Source organism: Tenebrio molitor, chromosome 4 (genome assembly GCF_963966145.1).
Source record: "Tenebrio molitor chromosome 4, icTenMoli1.1, whole genome shotgun sequence".
Taxonomy (NCBI): Eukaryota; Metazoa; Arthropoda; class Insecta; order Coleoptera; family Tenebrionidae; genus Tenebrio; species Tenebrio molitor.
The window spans coordinates 21,414,927-21,429,035 of record NC_091049.1 but is presented as its reverse complement, the minus strand read 5'-3'; the positions used below and the strand labels follow the sequence as shown (position 1 = coordinate 21,429,035).

The window sequence follows — 14,109 nt, the reverse complement described above, 5'->3', positions numbered from 1 at the left end:
TAACCTAATGAACATTGATTTGGTGGTTCTCTCAATTTGAAACCTGCTGTAACCTTTCGACTCCCTTGACTTTTCCTCGATGATTTTTTTTTCTCCCTCGTTTGGTGTATTGTTGGTTGCCGCATTCCCTCAGATGAAATTTTGCGGAAAAATACGAAACAAAAGCAATGAGAAAGAAATATTTATGGATCCTACGTTGTGTATTATTTTCCATTTTTCTTTAATTAGGCTCTAATGAGAGGCCGTACCTTTGGACGGTTTTCAAAGATGAAATTAAAACGATTGCGCGCACTTCACTTAAATTTTATTTAACAAATAATCGAGTATGGTGGCGTTTGGTCCCAACAAATGATAGAAATAAATAAATGACTTTAATAACAGAAGTTGGCGGAAATTTGACCCAATGAGATTTGACTCGCGGCCCTCGAATTGAGATCTGACTCATGAATAAATGACTAAGCTGGGCAAATATAGGAGTTTATGGCGCGAACAGCATTATACGAGTTGGAGATGGGAACTATGTGATCCGATTTAGATTTCAATTACCCCAATTAAATTGAACCCGACGCGATGCCCTGGAATCTCATAGATCACCCCGGTCTACTCCGGTGGTCGAAAATAAAAGGGAAAAAAGGGTTCTAACAGGGCCAAAGGGTACCTCTCTTCACGTGTCAGCTGGCCTAGTTTGGTCACTGTCCCGTTTACGGGTGACATGGCGGTTTGTGCACTTATGCCGGACCACAGCTAATTGAGTGCGACGGACACTGGCGGTCGCTTCCCGAACTCGAGAATCCAAGACATAAATAATGAATGGAAATGTTTTATAATGATTGCATAATGGTTCCCCTTGACAAGAGCACGTTTCCCCAATCGGTAAATGCAAGAAGATCACATACCTCGCTATAAGGAATTTAATTCAAGATTCTAAAGAGTCACGTGGTCATCAAAAGCTTCAAGAAAAGAATATCATCTTTACGTTAGAACGATAAAGAACTAAATGCTGTTGGGCTAATTAAATCGCGGCTACAAATAATGTACAAAAATTAGAGGAATAATTTACCTTGTAAATGTAAAGAACGTGGTCACAAAATGGCTGCTGGAAGTACTGAACGTACCTCCGGCTACTTTGGAGATCAAACCCCGAGTGAATCAAAAAAGCCTTGTTTCCCGTCCCGCAATCGGTTTTATCATTTCTGGCGCACCCCACTTTCGCAACCCCTACTTGACCAACGTGACCAATCAGCTCGGTTCTACTTTACGCCGATCGCGACGCCTTTTCGACATCTCTAAAACTTTTGAAATTACAGTTTCCGTTTTTCCACCATTATTTTAAATGTTTAAATTTAGACTTTTGTTAGGACCAGACCGTATATACATAATTTGTTGTTGAATTAGAACTCTGAAAAGGAACACTAAATTACTGACTCTATACAATAATAAAAATAAGCATCAAGAAACAAACACAATTAAAATGGGACAAACCGAATTAACAGGAACACTGAATTACCGACTCTATACAATAATAAAAATCAGCACCAAGAATTAAACAGAATTTAAATGGAACAAACATAATTAAAATGCAACAAACATAATTAAAATAAAACAAACACAATTAAAATGAAACAAACATAATTAAAATGAAACAAATTAACCTTATTTTGAAACCTAAATTGGGCTTGAAACGCTGTTACGCAAGTGCCATTTCATGCAACTAAGTTCCGTTGTTCTGCTACTTCTAAAAATTGTTCTACATTTGTTTGATTCCCCAAAACCGTTCTAATTAATGATTACTTCGTAAATTTCATTCTCTCTCTCTCACTCACACGTCTGATTTCTACGACTACCTGGCTTTACCGTTACCCGGTCCTCTGTGTTTTCTACCGATCCCTTTCTACCTTGCTTTGTTACTTTTCTAACTAAAAGTGCAAACGATTCTAGTTCTTTTCTACGATAAAGCGCTCTGTTTTTTAATTTGCAATTCTCGCCCTTTAATTACAAATATGCCACAAATTTGAGAATGCTAAAAAAGGTAAATTAACCTAATGAACATTAATTTTGTTGTTCTCTCAATTTGAAACCTGCTAACATCAAATTCATTAATTCAATTATCCCCTGATTTTAACTGGACCACCCAAATTGTCGAACATGTAATTACAATCAATTTATTGCAACGCTTCCTTTCCCCTGAACACTTGTTCCCCTTGGGCTATGTTTTGCCCCGGACGCGTACCTGCATTTTTCAAAGAAAGGTTGGCAGATTTCACTTGAGGAGTGTGGTGCCACTCTTGTGAACAAAGCAACAATAAAATTTACAATTGACCAGCATTTCCGTCGCAAATGAACGGTATTTAAAATATTTCGTTGAAATCATTTTTAAAAATTAAAAAATTATTAATTTATCGAACCTATTCGGACCGTTACACTGCTAACATCAAATTCATTAATTCAATTATCCCCTGATTTTAACTTTACTCCCCAAATTGTCGAACGAGTAAATTTTGCAATGTTTCTTTTCCCATGAAAACTGTTATCTTTGTGGTGGGTTCGGACCGGGCGCGTACCTGGATTTTCAAAGAAAGATTGGTAGATTTCACTTGAGGAATGTGGTACCACTCTTGCCGACAAAGCCATCAATAAAATTTACAACTGACCAACATTTCCGTGGCAAATGAACGGTATTTAAAACATTTCGTTAAAATTATTTTAAAAATTAAAATTCTTAATTTACCGAACCTATTCGGACCGTTACAATACTTTTCTTTAACTTTAAGTCTTGGAGAAATTTATTTGTTTACTAAGGTAGGTACTTATGTATGACTTGCATAAAATATTTTTAATTTTTGGCATTGATAAATTCAATCTATTTTTATCTAATTTGATTATAATGTGATAATCAGTAAAAGGCGACTTTCAAATTCAAACAATAGGGATAAACCAATTGTATGCAAGTAGATGATTGTAGTTTCAATTTATCGATAAACTCCTTTGACTTAGATCTAAATTTAGTTTTCAGTTAAGTTTAAAGTAAAGTGTCACCCCAATTACAATGTAAGAGCAATTAACAGTAGTTATTTACCATATAATTGTAAATTTACTCAATTAATCCCATTTTTAACCTTACCCAAAGTGATCTTTTTAAATTAAAATCATACGTCCAAAATATATTTTTTAAAACGTCAATATTTGCATCGTCTTCTGTTTGTTCTTGAAATTTTTTTTGAATTATCATCAACAAGCATAGTTTTTGCAAAGTTCGTGAAACAAAATATTTGTCATTCACTTATGAAAAAAAATAGTTATTTATTATACGAGTTTTATAAGACACCATTTTGTCGCACGCGTTTTTTAGAGCACGAGGAGCGCAGCAACGAGTGCAATAAAGCAAACAGGTGCGACAAAATGGCTTATAAAACCAGTATAATACAATATTTTTTTCTGTTGCCCCTTAAATTTTAAAAAAAGTTCAAAACATAATGCTAGGAAAATTATATTTGGCAAAAATAAGGGTTGGTAATGCTAGTAAATAGACGAACAATTGTAAGTTTTGAATTTAAAGTGTCGTGAAATGCAGTGATCACGTAGCAACAACTCACTACGAGTCACTGCCAACATTAAAAATTTAAGTAAATGTTCCTGAAACGCGTATCGAAAAGAGCTCCTTTTCGAAACCCGTTTGAGTGTTATACTGACTGTTATAGCTGCAAAATAGAAACACATATTTAAAAGATGTAAAAATAAGTTGAAATAACATTTCAGATAATCTTACATCATGGAACCGTGGCTTAAGATTTCGCTTACGTTAACTTTGATTGGTTTTTTGAAAGAGTTTCGCCCATCAGAAGCGTTTTACTACGAATATTTCGTCGGTCCCAAAAATTTCACAGAAGATCAAGTCAATAGAGAAGCTCTTCCTATAACCGTATACTCCACTCTAGTACTACAAGTGTTTGCGTTTTTGATCACCGATATGTGCAGATACAAGCCCTTAATTATCGTTGTAGGGTTGTCCGGAGTTATTCTGTACAGTTTAATGTTGTGGACCACGAGTTTGCTTGGACTGCAAATAGCTTTAGTATGTTAGTGTATAACTCAAAAAACACAAAGAATTTAATTGTTTGTTATGTTAGGGTTTCAACGGATTGTTTTACGGAGCAGCGGTAGCTTACTATACTTATATTTATGCTAAAGTAGACAAGGAACATTTCGAAAGAGTTACGTCACACACAAACGCAGCTACTCTGGCAGGACGAACATCTTCAGGAATATTAGCACAAATTCTAGTTTCAGTGAAATGGATGGATGTTGAGCAACTCAATTATATATCGTTGGGTGGTGAGTAAATAATAATAATTATGTATATTCAAATTAAAAATGATAAATTGATAATACAATCCAGAAAAATTATAGTGGAATGTAAAAAAAAAATAAAAATCATGTAAAAATGCTTTCTAAGGAATTATCTTTACTTACTTGATATAAATATCTGTAATGAATGATATATAAATCCGGCCTATTTGCCGTGCCCCTTTTTCATAACAACGTTTTATTTTAAATAATAAAGAATAAAAAAGTGTCGGTAGTATTTTGCTGTTTCTACACAGCGTTATTCAGTGTCATCATTTTAACAATAAACAATATTTTCCAGCTATGGTTTTGACAACGCTGTGGGCCTGCATTTTGCCACCAGTAAAAGAAAGTATGTATTTTCAAACTGAAGAAGTTCGTCATCTACCGTTTTCAAAAAAGGTCGTCTCCGCGTTTGTTGTTATTAAAGGCCACTTGATTCAAGCATTTACCAACCGAAAGGTTATTAAATGGGGAATGTGGCATGGTTTTGCAGTTGCTGGGTACACCGCGATGGAATATTATATCCAAACTCTCTATTCCCTATTACAAACTGAAGATCAAGATTTATACAATGGTGCTGTAATCGCCCTACAAACATTTCTAGGATTTTGTTCATCCCTCTTAGCTGGCTACGTCAATGTTACTTGGAGAAATAAATTAGATATGGCACTGGCTGCTTCTTCTCTAGTTGCAGGAATACTTACGATTGCAATCTCACAAACGGAGAACATTTTTCTGTGCTACTCACTCTACATATTGAACAGCACGTTGGTCTATTTTATGACCACACTGGTTATGGGACAGATTGCTAAAGAAGTAGTAGAAGACAGTTACGGTTTGGTAGTTGGCACAGTTACATTTTGGGGCCAGGCCTTTACTGCAATATTGACAGCAGTAGTATCGTCAGAGGGTACCGGTTTTAACTTGGATGTCAGAGGACAATTCGTTGTTTATGGAAGTTATCAGTTTGGTATTTGTCTCATTTATGTTGTCATAGCAATCACAAATTTTATTGTGAATAAAAGAAAAAAATCTGTGAAATCTTAGATTAGCTGAATCTAGAAATTATTTATTTATTAATTTCATACCATGACAAATTGTACCAAAATAATTAACTAATAAAGAAATAATGGAACGAAAATAATTTGAGGTATTTTTGGACTAGTAATTGTTGTTTAGTTACTAAGGCAGATTATCTACACACTTAAAACTCTTAAGTAGGTACTTAAAAAAGATAATTATTTGAACAATTTGGAACAAACAGATTAATTTACAAAAATTTGCTGAATGTGTTAACTCAGCATAAACCTAAGTATAGAATGTGATAAAAAAAAAAACAAATCAGTGCAGGCGTTGCAGTCATGTCGTGGCGGAATTCTATGCAAATAAGCGTTGAATGCACCAGCGTAGACAATTTGTGGTTTGAAACTTATTATACTTCATACATTTTAGATGCTGGAATTATAATTGTGCATTTTACTCTTATTACCTGATAATGGAGTGAGTGGGTGAGTGAAGTTTTACCGCCCGAGAGAAAACACCCACTTCTAATCAATTTAAAATTCTCAAAAAATTCAGGAATGATTGTGTATCACTGTAGAACAGTCTGTAAAAATTTCAAAAATTTTAATGAAACAGATAAAGATTTTGTTTTAATTCAATAAACGCTACATTAATTTACATAATTTTTCAATGAGAGTCCTTGCAAACATTTAGGAAAAATTTGGTGTCATTGAAGTCATGAAAACATCACCGGTTTTTGAAATAAATGGGATTTGATATTAAAGTACAAAATTTAGCTATGATTTATTATTAAATTGGGCGGTCAGTTCCACAAAAGAAGTTGACGTAGGTTGTTTATGGTACCTGTTACGTTATATTTTTCTATCCGGCCCTATGGCCGAATAAAATAACGATTTCGGTGTTAGCGTCGTGACCAGGAATTTGACCAAAGACGGTGCCGCTGGAACGCAAACAGAAGGAGAAGGTGAATGATGCTAATCTTACCTCAGACCTCGCTATAATGAATTCAAAATATGATAAAGTTTACAAAATTAAAAATTATTAACATCAAAAAAAAAAATCTGACTACAAAAATTGAAGCTACAAACACAATAGAAAATATTAAATATTTATAATGGTAAAGTTTTCAAACAAAAGTAATCCTATCTTGAACAAACAATAAGAAAAAAAAATGTCGAAAGATGGTATAAGAACTTGGTTGATCGGTCTTATCGCGGGCCGAGACCTCGCCGAGATAAGACCGTAAAAAAAAATGGTTGGTTCGCTATTGGTGGACGCTGTCCCTCTGGAGGCGGCGAGGACGACAGGACGGGGTTGCTCTCGAGTACGTTCTTTCGACTGAGAAACCTCCCTCGTACGGGTCCTGCTCAGACGATGATGTAGGACTTGAACGGCCAGAGGACCACGTAGTTGTCGGGGGAAATGCTTGGGTTTGCGCGGACTTTAGGGACTTAATAATTACTAGAAAAGTGGTCAACAGATGTTTCCCAACAATGAGATATTTATTTATGACACTGCAGTTGTAAATCTTGGTCATTTTTCGCTCTTAATGTTAAAATAGGAATAATTCAAACACGAATAATTATCTTTTGATGCGAATTTCATAAATGTGTTCTTTGAATTAATTGAGAATTATGAGCGTGTACGAAAAAAATTTTTTTTTACTCAAAATCGATTTTTTAAATTTTATGATTCTGAATTAAGTGAATAGGAAAAATTGATTACACACATTTAAAGTCTTATATCAAGGGAATGTAACCCTAAAGTTTCGTAATTTTTACTAATTTTTTAATAGGGTTAATCGTGCGAGCGGTAAAACTTCACTCGCCCGGTACAATAAAGAACATTTTACATTTATAAGCTTTATTGCCAAATTCCGCCACTGGTAAGCAGATTTTTCGGTGAAATGTCAAAAAAACGTTCATGATGTACTATTGCTAACCTAGAAAACAACTTTTCGATTTCGGTAAATTTTACAGACGTTTACTTGGGTTCGGTTTGTTGGAGTTCATAGGCGTCTACGATGCCTGCAATATCCGGTTCTAAAGGAAATTCAGCTATCGGATCAACTCGTTGACAATTACTTAATCGGCTTCTAGAGGAATATCAAACAAAAATCAAACAAGCCATTTCTGTTGGAACCTACAGTAACAGGATCATACTCGTGATATTTTTGATAACCGACATGTGTAGATACGAGTATAAGCCTCTGATCGTAATTTTGGGACTAGATGGAATCATGATGCAATAACTTCTCAAGGTTTCGTTTTACTCACGTTTTAAACTGACCCATTCGTGCCAAAAAAATCTCAATTTACACACGAACTCGTTAAATAAACTACTATTCCGTTTTATCGTCGTATTCCACTGTCGAGAGGTTTAACAGTGTTACTAAAAAATAATGTCTTGTGATTTTGATAGTTCGCCATTAAATTTTTTTTTAATATTTTCAATTCTTTCATATTTTGCATTAATTCTTCAGGAGGTTTTATTAGCCCTCCTTCAGAAACTTGGTCGGTCCACGTATTGCTCGTGATGGCAGTTGTGTCCGGTTCAATTGTTAATCTTTTATGAATCATAAATGGAACCGCCTAGAATCCTAGATGTTCAAGAGAAATTACCCACAACTGCTATGTAGTTGTAGAGTAGTCTTTCGGGAATCCGAAGAACTTAATTTCTCCAGAAAAATCCCAGGATTGGTTGCAGGAATTACAACCAAACACTGCACAGCGCATTTTTGTAAATTCTAAGCAAAATTTCGTTTGAAAACACTAGCAGAACACGCACGTGGTTCTTGAATAATTAGTCTCGGTCTCAGCTAGTCTCAGCGTGACGTCAGCGCTGATGCTGGACCCGCGTAATATCTTACCTCCAAGTTATTGTAGGTACCGTATGTTTTAAAAAATTTCTGGTCAAGTAGGTTTTGAAAAACAAGAGCATTAAAAACGTATGGCGTAACTTGAATAATTCAGGCGGAAATGTGTTTATCACAATATTCACAATAATTGTTTTGAAAGAACTGTCATAAAATGACATTTTCAGGAAAAACTTGAGAACGGTTCTTTTCTCCCTACGATTCTACGAGAATGCACCTTTACAAATAAGGATGCTCTTTGTCGCATAATGACGTCACTGCGCAAAGGAATTCTGGGTCCTGTGAGACAACAAAGATGTTGACCGTTAGGTAAAATAACTTGGACGAGTTAAACCAATGGAAATAAATGTAGCGGTCAACTGTTCTCTCACAAAGCGCAGATCTCACGCGCATATTTTCCATCTCTTATAAATGTAAAGGTCCATTATGGTTGGCCCCAAGATTTCGTACTGCACTACCGCGGACGGTGGTGCCCCAAATGTTCGCTTCGTTTACGTAACGGATTAAAGTTAGGTTATGTACCCAACAACAAAAACAAATATGCGCAATATGTGTAAATAAGTAATGTAATAACAATAAATAAATAAATAAACACATTATGCGGTTTGCAATCGATCATTGATAAATGTAGGATTTGCGGAACTGAAGGGGAAACAACTGAACACATAATTTCTTCTTACACCGTTTTGGCTCAAAGCGAATATAAGAAACGTCACGATATATTCGCTAAAATTATACACATGAATTTAGCTGTTAAATTCAATTTATTAAAGAATACACAACCACTTTAGGTATAGTTATACACCAGAAAGCTGTTTGTTTAAATGACAATTACAAATTATATTTTGATCGACTGACATTCATGTTAAACATAACAGACCAGACATTATTATTTTAAATAAACTACAAAAGCAAGCATATCTTTTAGATAAAGCTGTTCCAAATTCACATAATATAACACAGACATATAACACAAAAATTAATAAATATTTAGAGCTCTCCCTTGCTATGAAAAATCTTTGGTGTTTAGAAAAAATTTCGATTTTACCACTTGTAATTTCAGCGACGGGATTAGTACCGCAATCTCTTTTTAAAAATTAAAAAATTCTGGATTTAGGTAACGCATTGGTAGTTGAAATTCAAAAAGGTATATTATTATACTCATGTCATATCATGAGGAAGTTCCTTACTTGATAGTAATATCCGTAATAGTGTATGTACTCCGGCAAAATTGCCGTGCCGTCGGGTGGTGGAGAGTTAAGAATAAACAACAATTAACAATAATGTGTTTTAAATTACTCTAGAGCAAGTGTTGAAAATGATAGCCTTGAGCTTCGATGCTCAAAATTGTCGCAAATAACGAAGAGTCTCCCGTGCTGTGGCCCCGTCTTATTGAAAATACTCCTGAGTGAGTTGGAGTTGATTGATTAAAACATCAAGAATGTTGTTTCGGTACATTTAATGTGTTACTGAATCATCAAGATCCTTTCAAACAATTCTTTAAGACTGATAACTCAGTCTGCTGCGATAGTTGCCTAAGAGATAATTGGGGTTCGTCTTCCATTTGACCTTGGACAGTCTCAATGTTTTCTCAGTACGAACTTTAGGTCGAGTACTTCTGCTGAACACTGTCACTTTCTCAAAATGTGTGACCATTGGAAAATAAGATTCAACCATGAATATCTTTTGTTCAGGAATAAAAATCATTTTCATAGATACATTTTTTTTGACAGTTCAATTATTATTTGAGAAGCTAAGCCATACGTTTTTAATGCATTTGCTTTTCATGATCTACTTACTTAACCAGAAATGTTTTGAAACATACGGTATCATGCGCAGGCGAGTGGCGCAATTCATCCAAGGAGTAAGGGCCGCTTTACATCTCATATCAATGAAATGAGAAGTGACGACGAAAATTCGGTGGCCGGAATTATACGTAACAATCTGACAACTACTACAGTATGTATATACCTAACAATATGAGATGTTGATTATCTTATTTTGTCCTTGAGACTCTAGAAAGGGAAATAAAAATATTTCGACGTAAAATACACATTTATTCAAGCTAGAGCAAATACGTTTAACATGGGGGATAATAAGGGTAAAAGTATGTTCCCCTATGGTAATTATAAGTTTGTTTAATAATGCTTAATAAAACAGTTAACCTACGAACCAGTAATAGGAATTATTTAACAGTAGGTACCAATTGAATTTCTAAAAAAATAAACAATTTTCAAAATCTTATTTATCTAAATCACATAGCTTTATCACAGACACAGAAATATATAACGTGTGATTTATTAAATTTCACTTCTAGCCGGCTAGATGTGGAATCCATTATATGTATTATAATGGAGATATACCTAGTTGACTGGATGTGAAATTGAAAAAATTACTCGATATTTCTTAATTTGGTTTTCACTTGTCATCATTGACAACTGCTCGATCCTCGACAATAGAACTATAAATACCTAATAGACGTTTGTGGATCGCAGCATTTCCCTACTAAGTACTAAATACTCGTATTTATAACAAAAATAGAAAACTTTGGAAGCTTATTGACCACCATGTAACTGAGTTACGCCTTGTTTCCAATCACTTATAATAATTATAGGTTATAATTAACAAAGATTGGTCCGTAGTTGTGAATGACGGTGTGTACAATTAAATTATAATTAGAAACTTATACTTAACTAATTGTACTTAATTTGTGTTTCACTTATACCTAATGATCAAATTCTTGCAAACTCCAAGGTTTTTACGTACAGTTGGTTACAAAAAAAACGGGAACTGTAACTGTCGGAATAAAATTGACACATTTTTACAATTTTTTCATAGTGTGAAACCTTCTTACGAGAAGTTGGTTAGAATTATGGTCAAAATTCAATGACATTTTTAAAAATTACTTGATAGGTAATCAAGTAGACTGAATCATCAAGTAGAATGATCAAGTAGACATTTAATTGACAAATGGACAAAACCAAATTTACATTAGGAAAATTCTCTTTTCCCGTTTTTTTTTGCAACCAACTGTATAATTAGATAATTTGACCAATCAGATCATTAGCGTCTTTAAAAACTAAAATCTGTCAGGTCGATTTTTTTTTTATGGACGCATTCTGTGAAAATTCATTAAATCTCCATTACGCTTATCTTTGTGGCATCTGCTACCGAGCGATCATTTAAAAAATAAATCGAGTTTGCTTTGGAGCCTATGCTATAGCATGGGTTGCCATAGGTAACACGCCGACTCGATTTATTTTTTAATTGATCGCACCGTATAACTAGTGAAAGTTGTTCTGCAAATTTTCTCTAATTCTTCTTTGGTCTGTAATTGTTATTAATTATGATTGTAAACAGCAAAAAATTAAAGCATTTGTGTAAAGAATAATTTTCTAAGTATAATTTATAATTATAATTTCTTAAGAGATTGGAAACAAGGGGTTATTGTCAAATGCGAGTACTGTTGCATTTCCCTATACCTGTACATATTTTTACGCATAGATTAGTTAGACTTCTTCTTTTTTTTCGGCAACACTTAAAAATATATCCTCTAAGGATATATCGCTTATTATGTAATCTTCAATATTTGTATAACTCTCTTGTAGTTCTTCCAATAGACTAAATATCTCACTCAAACGTTTCGCAGTATTCTTTACGTGGAACTCCAGAGACTCCTAAAAATAATTACGTATGAGCAAATTCGCTTTACTTCCAACACAAAAGTTGCATTTACCCCATATTCTTCTTGAAGAACGGCTCCTAACTCCAAATATAAGCAATTTTTTATTGGAGCGGTATCACCACTACTGTTGTTCAACTTAATTATCACTTTATAACCATTTTGATATTTGGATTTTAAAGTGAGTAGATTTCCTTGATCATTTATTTGGCCATTTTTCATAATTGCAACTCTGTAAGTGCGCAATAATAACACCAATATCAGTTAAGAGTATTTAAAAACAGCCACTTACTCGTCGCACAAATTTTCACATTCCTCCATACTATGTGAACAAAGCAGAAATGATGTTTCCTGGTGTTTCTTAAAATGTAAAAATGTGTTCCAAAAATTACGGCGGCTGGCTGGATCAACCCCACTGGTCGGTTCGTCCAGTAAAATAACACTCGGTGAGCCCAGAAACGCTATACAACAGTTCAGTTTTCTTTTGTTTCCGCCACTATACTCCAAGCACGGTTTGTCTGCGTACTTGTTTAAATCTAAAATATTTTTTCCGGTGTTCGTTTAAAATTATAATTTAATATAGTACAATACGATGAGAAAAGGTAGCAGGTAGCTATGAAAAACAAAACTATTGAGAATATGAGGATTATTTTCAATCACAGCTATGATCGAAGTGATTTTGTCGAAACTTTAACACGTAAGGTTGTGTATGATAATTGATTAATGCAGTTCATACTTGCTTCGCTCCCTTTTAAAAAGATGTTTCTGTCATAGATATTTTGTGTTCTCGAGTTTAAATCATCTCATCATCAAAATTGAACGTGACTGCGTATTAAGTTACACCGCACGTGTGCAGACATTTTGATTTTCATAGCACATCCTATATCTTTACCTTTGTTGCCCATATTGTATAATGTTTTTCACACAATCATGTTGTTACTAGTTACTTACCAGTGTTGTTGACACAATCTGTATGTTAAACTTACCGTCCTAATGCGGTAAGTAAATTAATGACACCGATGCCTAATGCGATAAATAATTAATGACTTTGTCAAAAAAATTACTTCAAAGTCAATTCATTTCGTATAAGTGATTGTGCGAAAAACGTTATAGACTACACGGTTATTAAGTGCCATAACAGAATCTCGGAAGTTGAAAAATCTCGACTTCGTACTCTTCCTCGATTCTGTTATAATGCAATTATGTTTCGTAAAAATACATACCAAATCTGTTTAACAAAGCTTTAATGATTTTCTCAGCGGCTTCGTTAGAATACCCTTTGATGTTTGCGATAACGTACAACAATTCTTTTCCCGTTAGATAATAATTGAGACAATCCTCTTGGGGACAATAACCGATTTTTTTCGAATACTTCAAAGATACCCTTGTTACTCTCAAAGTGACAATTCACGTGCGTCTTACCTCAGCTTTTGAAATCGATGTTGATTTCCCACCTTCGGATATGGAGATTTTCCCTTTGTCAAAAAACAAATATTTTGTCAACATCCGAAATGTTGTCGATTTGCCTGCACCATTTACTCCTAAGAGCCCGAAGCATTTACTTTTCTTCACGTCGAACTTTAAGTTTTTCACGATTTGTTTTCTTCCATACGATTTCGTTAAATTTTGAACGCAGAGTGTTCCTGTTAGACTTGGTGGTTTGTCGTTTTCAGCACTCGTAGTAAAGTTTTCATAATTTGATGTACAAACGCAACAGTACCTTATAGTGTCTATACTGTATTTCAGATAATGTAACATTTTTTGGTATGGTTCTGATTTTAAAAATATTAAGATTATAAAATATAGTGCAAAAGATGATATCGTCATTTCCAATAGATCCTCTCCTATTCCCAACTTTTCGTTAGAAAAATAATCTTTATAATCCTCACATTGCGCCGATGATCCTCCTAGAAAAAAAATGTATTAACAGTATTTACCTGCTAATTTCTCAAAATATATCTTTCTTTTTCAGCGAGATCTGAACTGTTTGGCATTTTTAAAATGAAATAAACTGGTCTACTCGTAACTACCATCTCCTAAATATTATTTTTCAGTACTACATAAAAGTAGGGCGGGTTAGTTTCCATGTTTACATGTACATTTTTTATGCCAGATAGTATTTTTATTAAAACTACTCACCACAACATGGATTTCGATCAGTTTCGCAAATATGCTTCCTCTT

At 34.1% G+C, this 14,109-nt stretch overlaps 2 protein-coding genes across 12 annotated transcripts in view; one reads left to right on the top strand and one right to left on the bottom strand.

The window, feature by feature from the left end:
* Window positions 1-5,502, top strand: part of LOC138130024 (thiamine transporter 2-like) — a 33,093-nt gene extending 27,591 nt beyond the window's left edge. For 10 of the 11 annotated variants that reach the window (XM_069046388.1, XM_069046387.1, XM_069046386.1 and 7 more), the window contains 3 exons: window positions 3,757-4,072; window positions 4,128-4,332; window positions 4,646-5,502. In XM_069046388.1, the coding sequence (XP_068902489.1) occupies window positions 3,770-4,072; window positions 4,128-4,332; window positions 4,646-5,394 (1,257 nt within the window). In that variant the 5' untranslated portion in view covers window positions 3,757-3,769 and the 3' untranslated portion in view covers window positions 5,395-5,502. Of the gene's footprint in view, window positions 1-2,442; window positions 3,049-3,756; window positions 4,073-4,127; window positions 4,333-4,645 lie in introns of those variants that run through there. The other variant, XM_069046395.1, reaches the window with a different exon arrangement.
* A 4,779-nt stretch (window positions 5,503-10,281) lies between these two features.
* The window catches only part of LOC138128925 (ATP-binding cassette sub-family A member 17-like), a 44,400-nt gene continuing 40,572 nt past the window's right edge, over window positions 10,282-14,109 (bottom strand). Inside the window, exons 19-23 of the mRNA XM_069045153.1 lie at window positions 13,350-13,834; window positions 13,151-13,298; window positions 12,220-12,463; window positions 11,982-12,159; window positions 10,282-11,922 (exon numbers count right to left, since the gene is read on the bottom strand). Coding sequence (XP_068901254.1) covers window positions 11,755-11,922; window positions 11,982-12,159; window positions 12,220-12,463; window positions 13,151-13,298; window positions 13,350-13,834 — 1,223 coding nt within the window. The 3' untranslated portion in view covers window positions 10,282-11,754. The remainder of the gene's footprint in view (window positions 11,923-11,981; window positions 12,160-12,219; window positions 12,464-13,150; window positions 13,299-13,349; window positions 13,835-14,109) is intronic.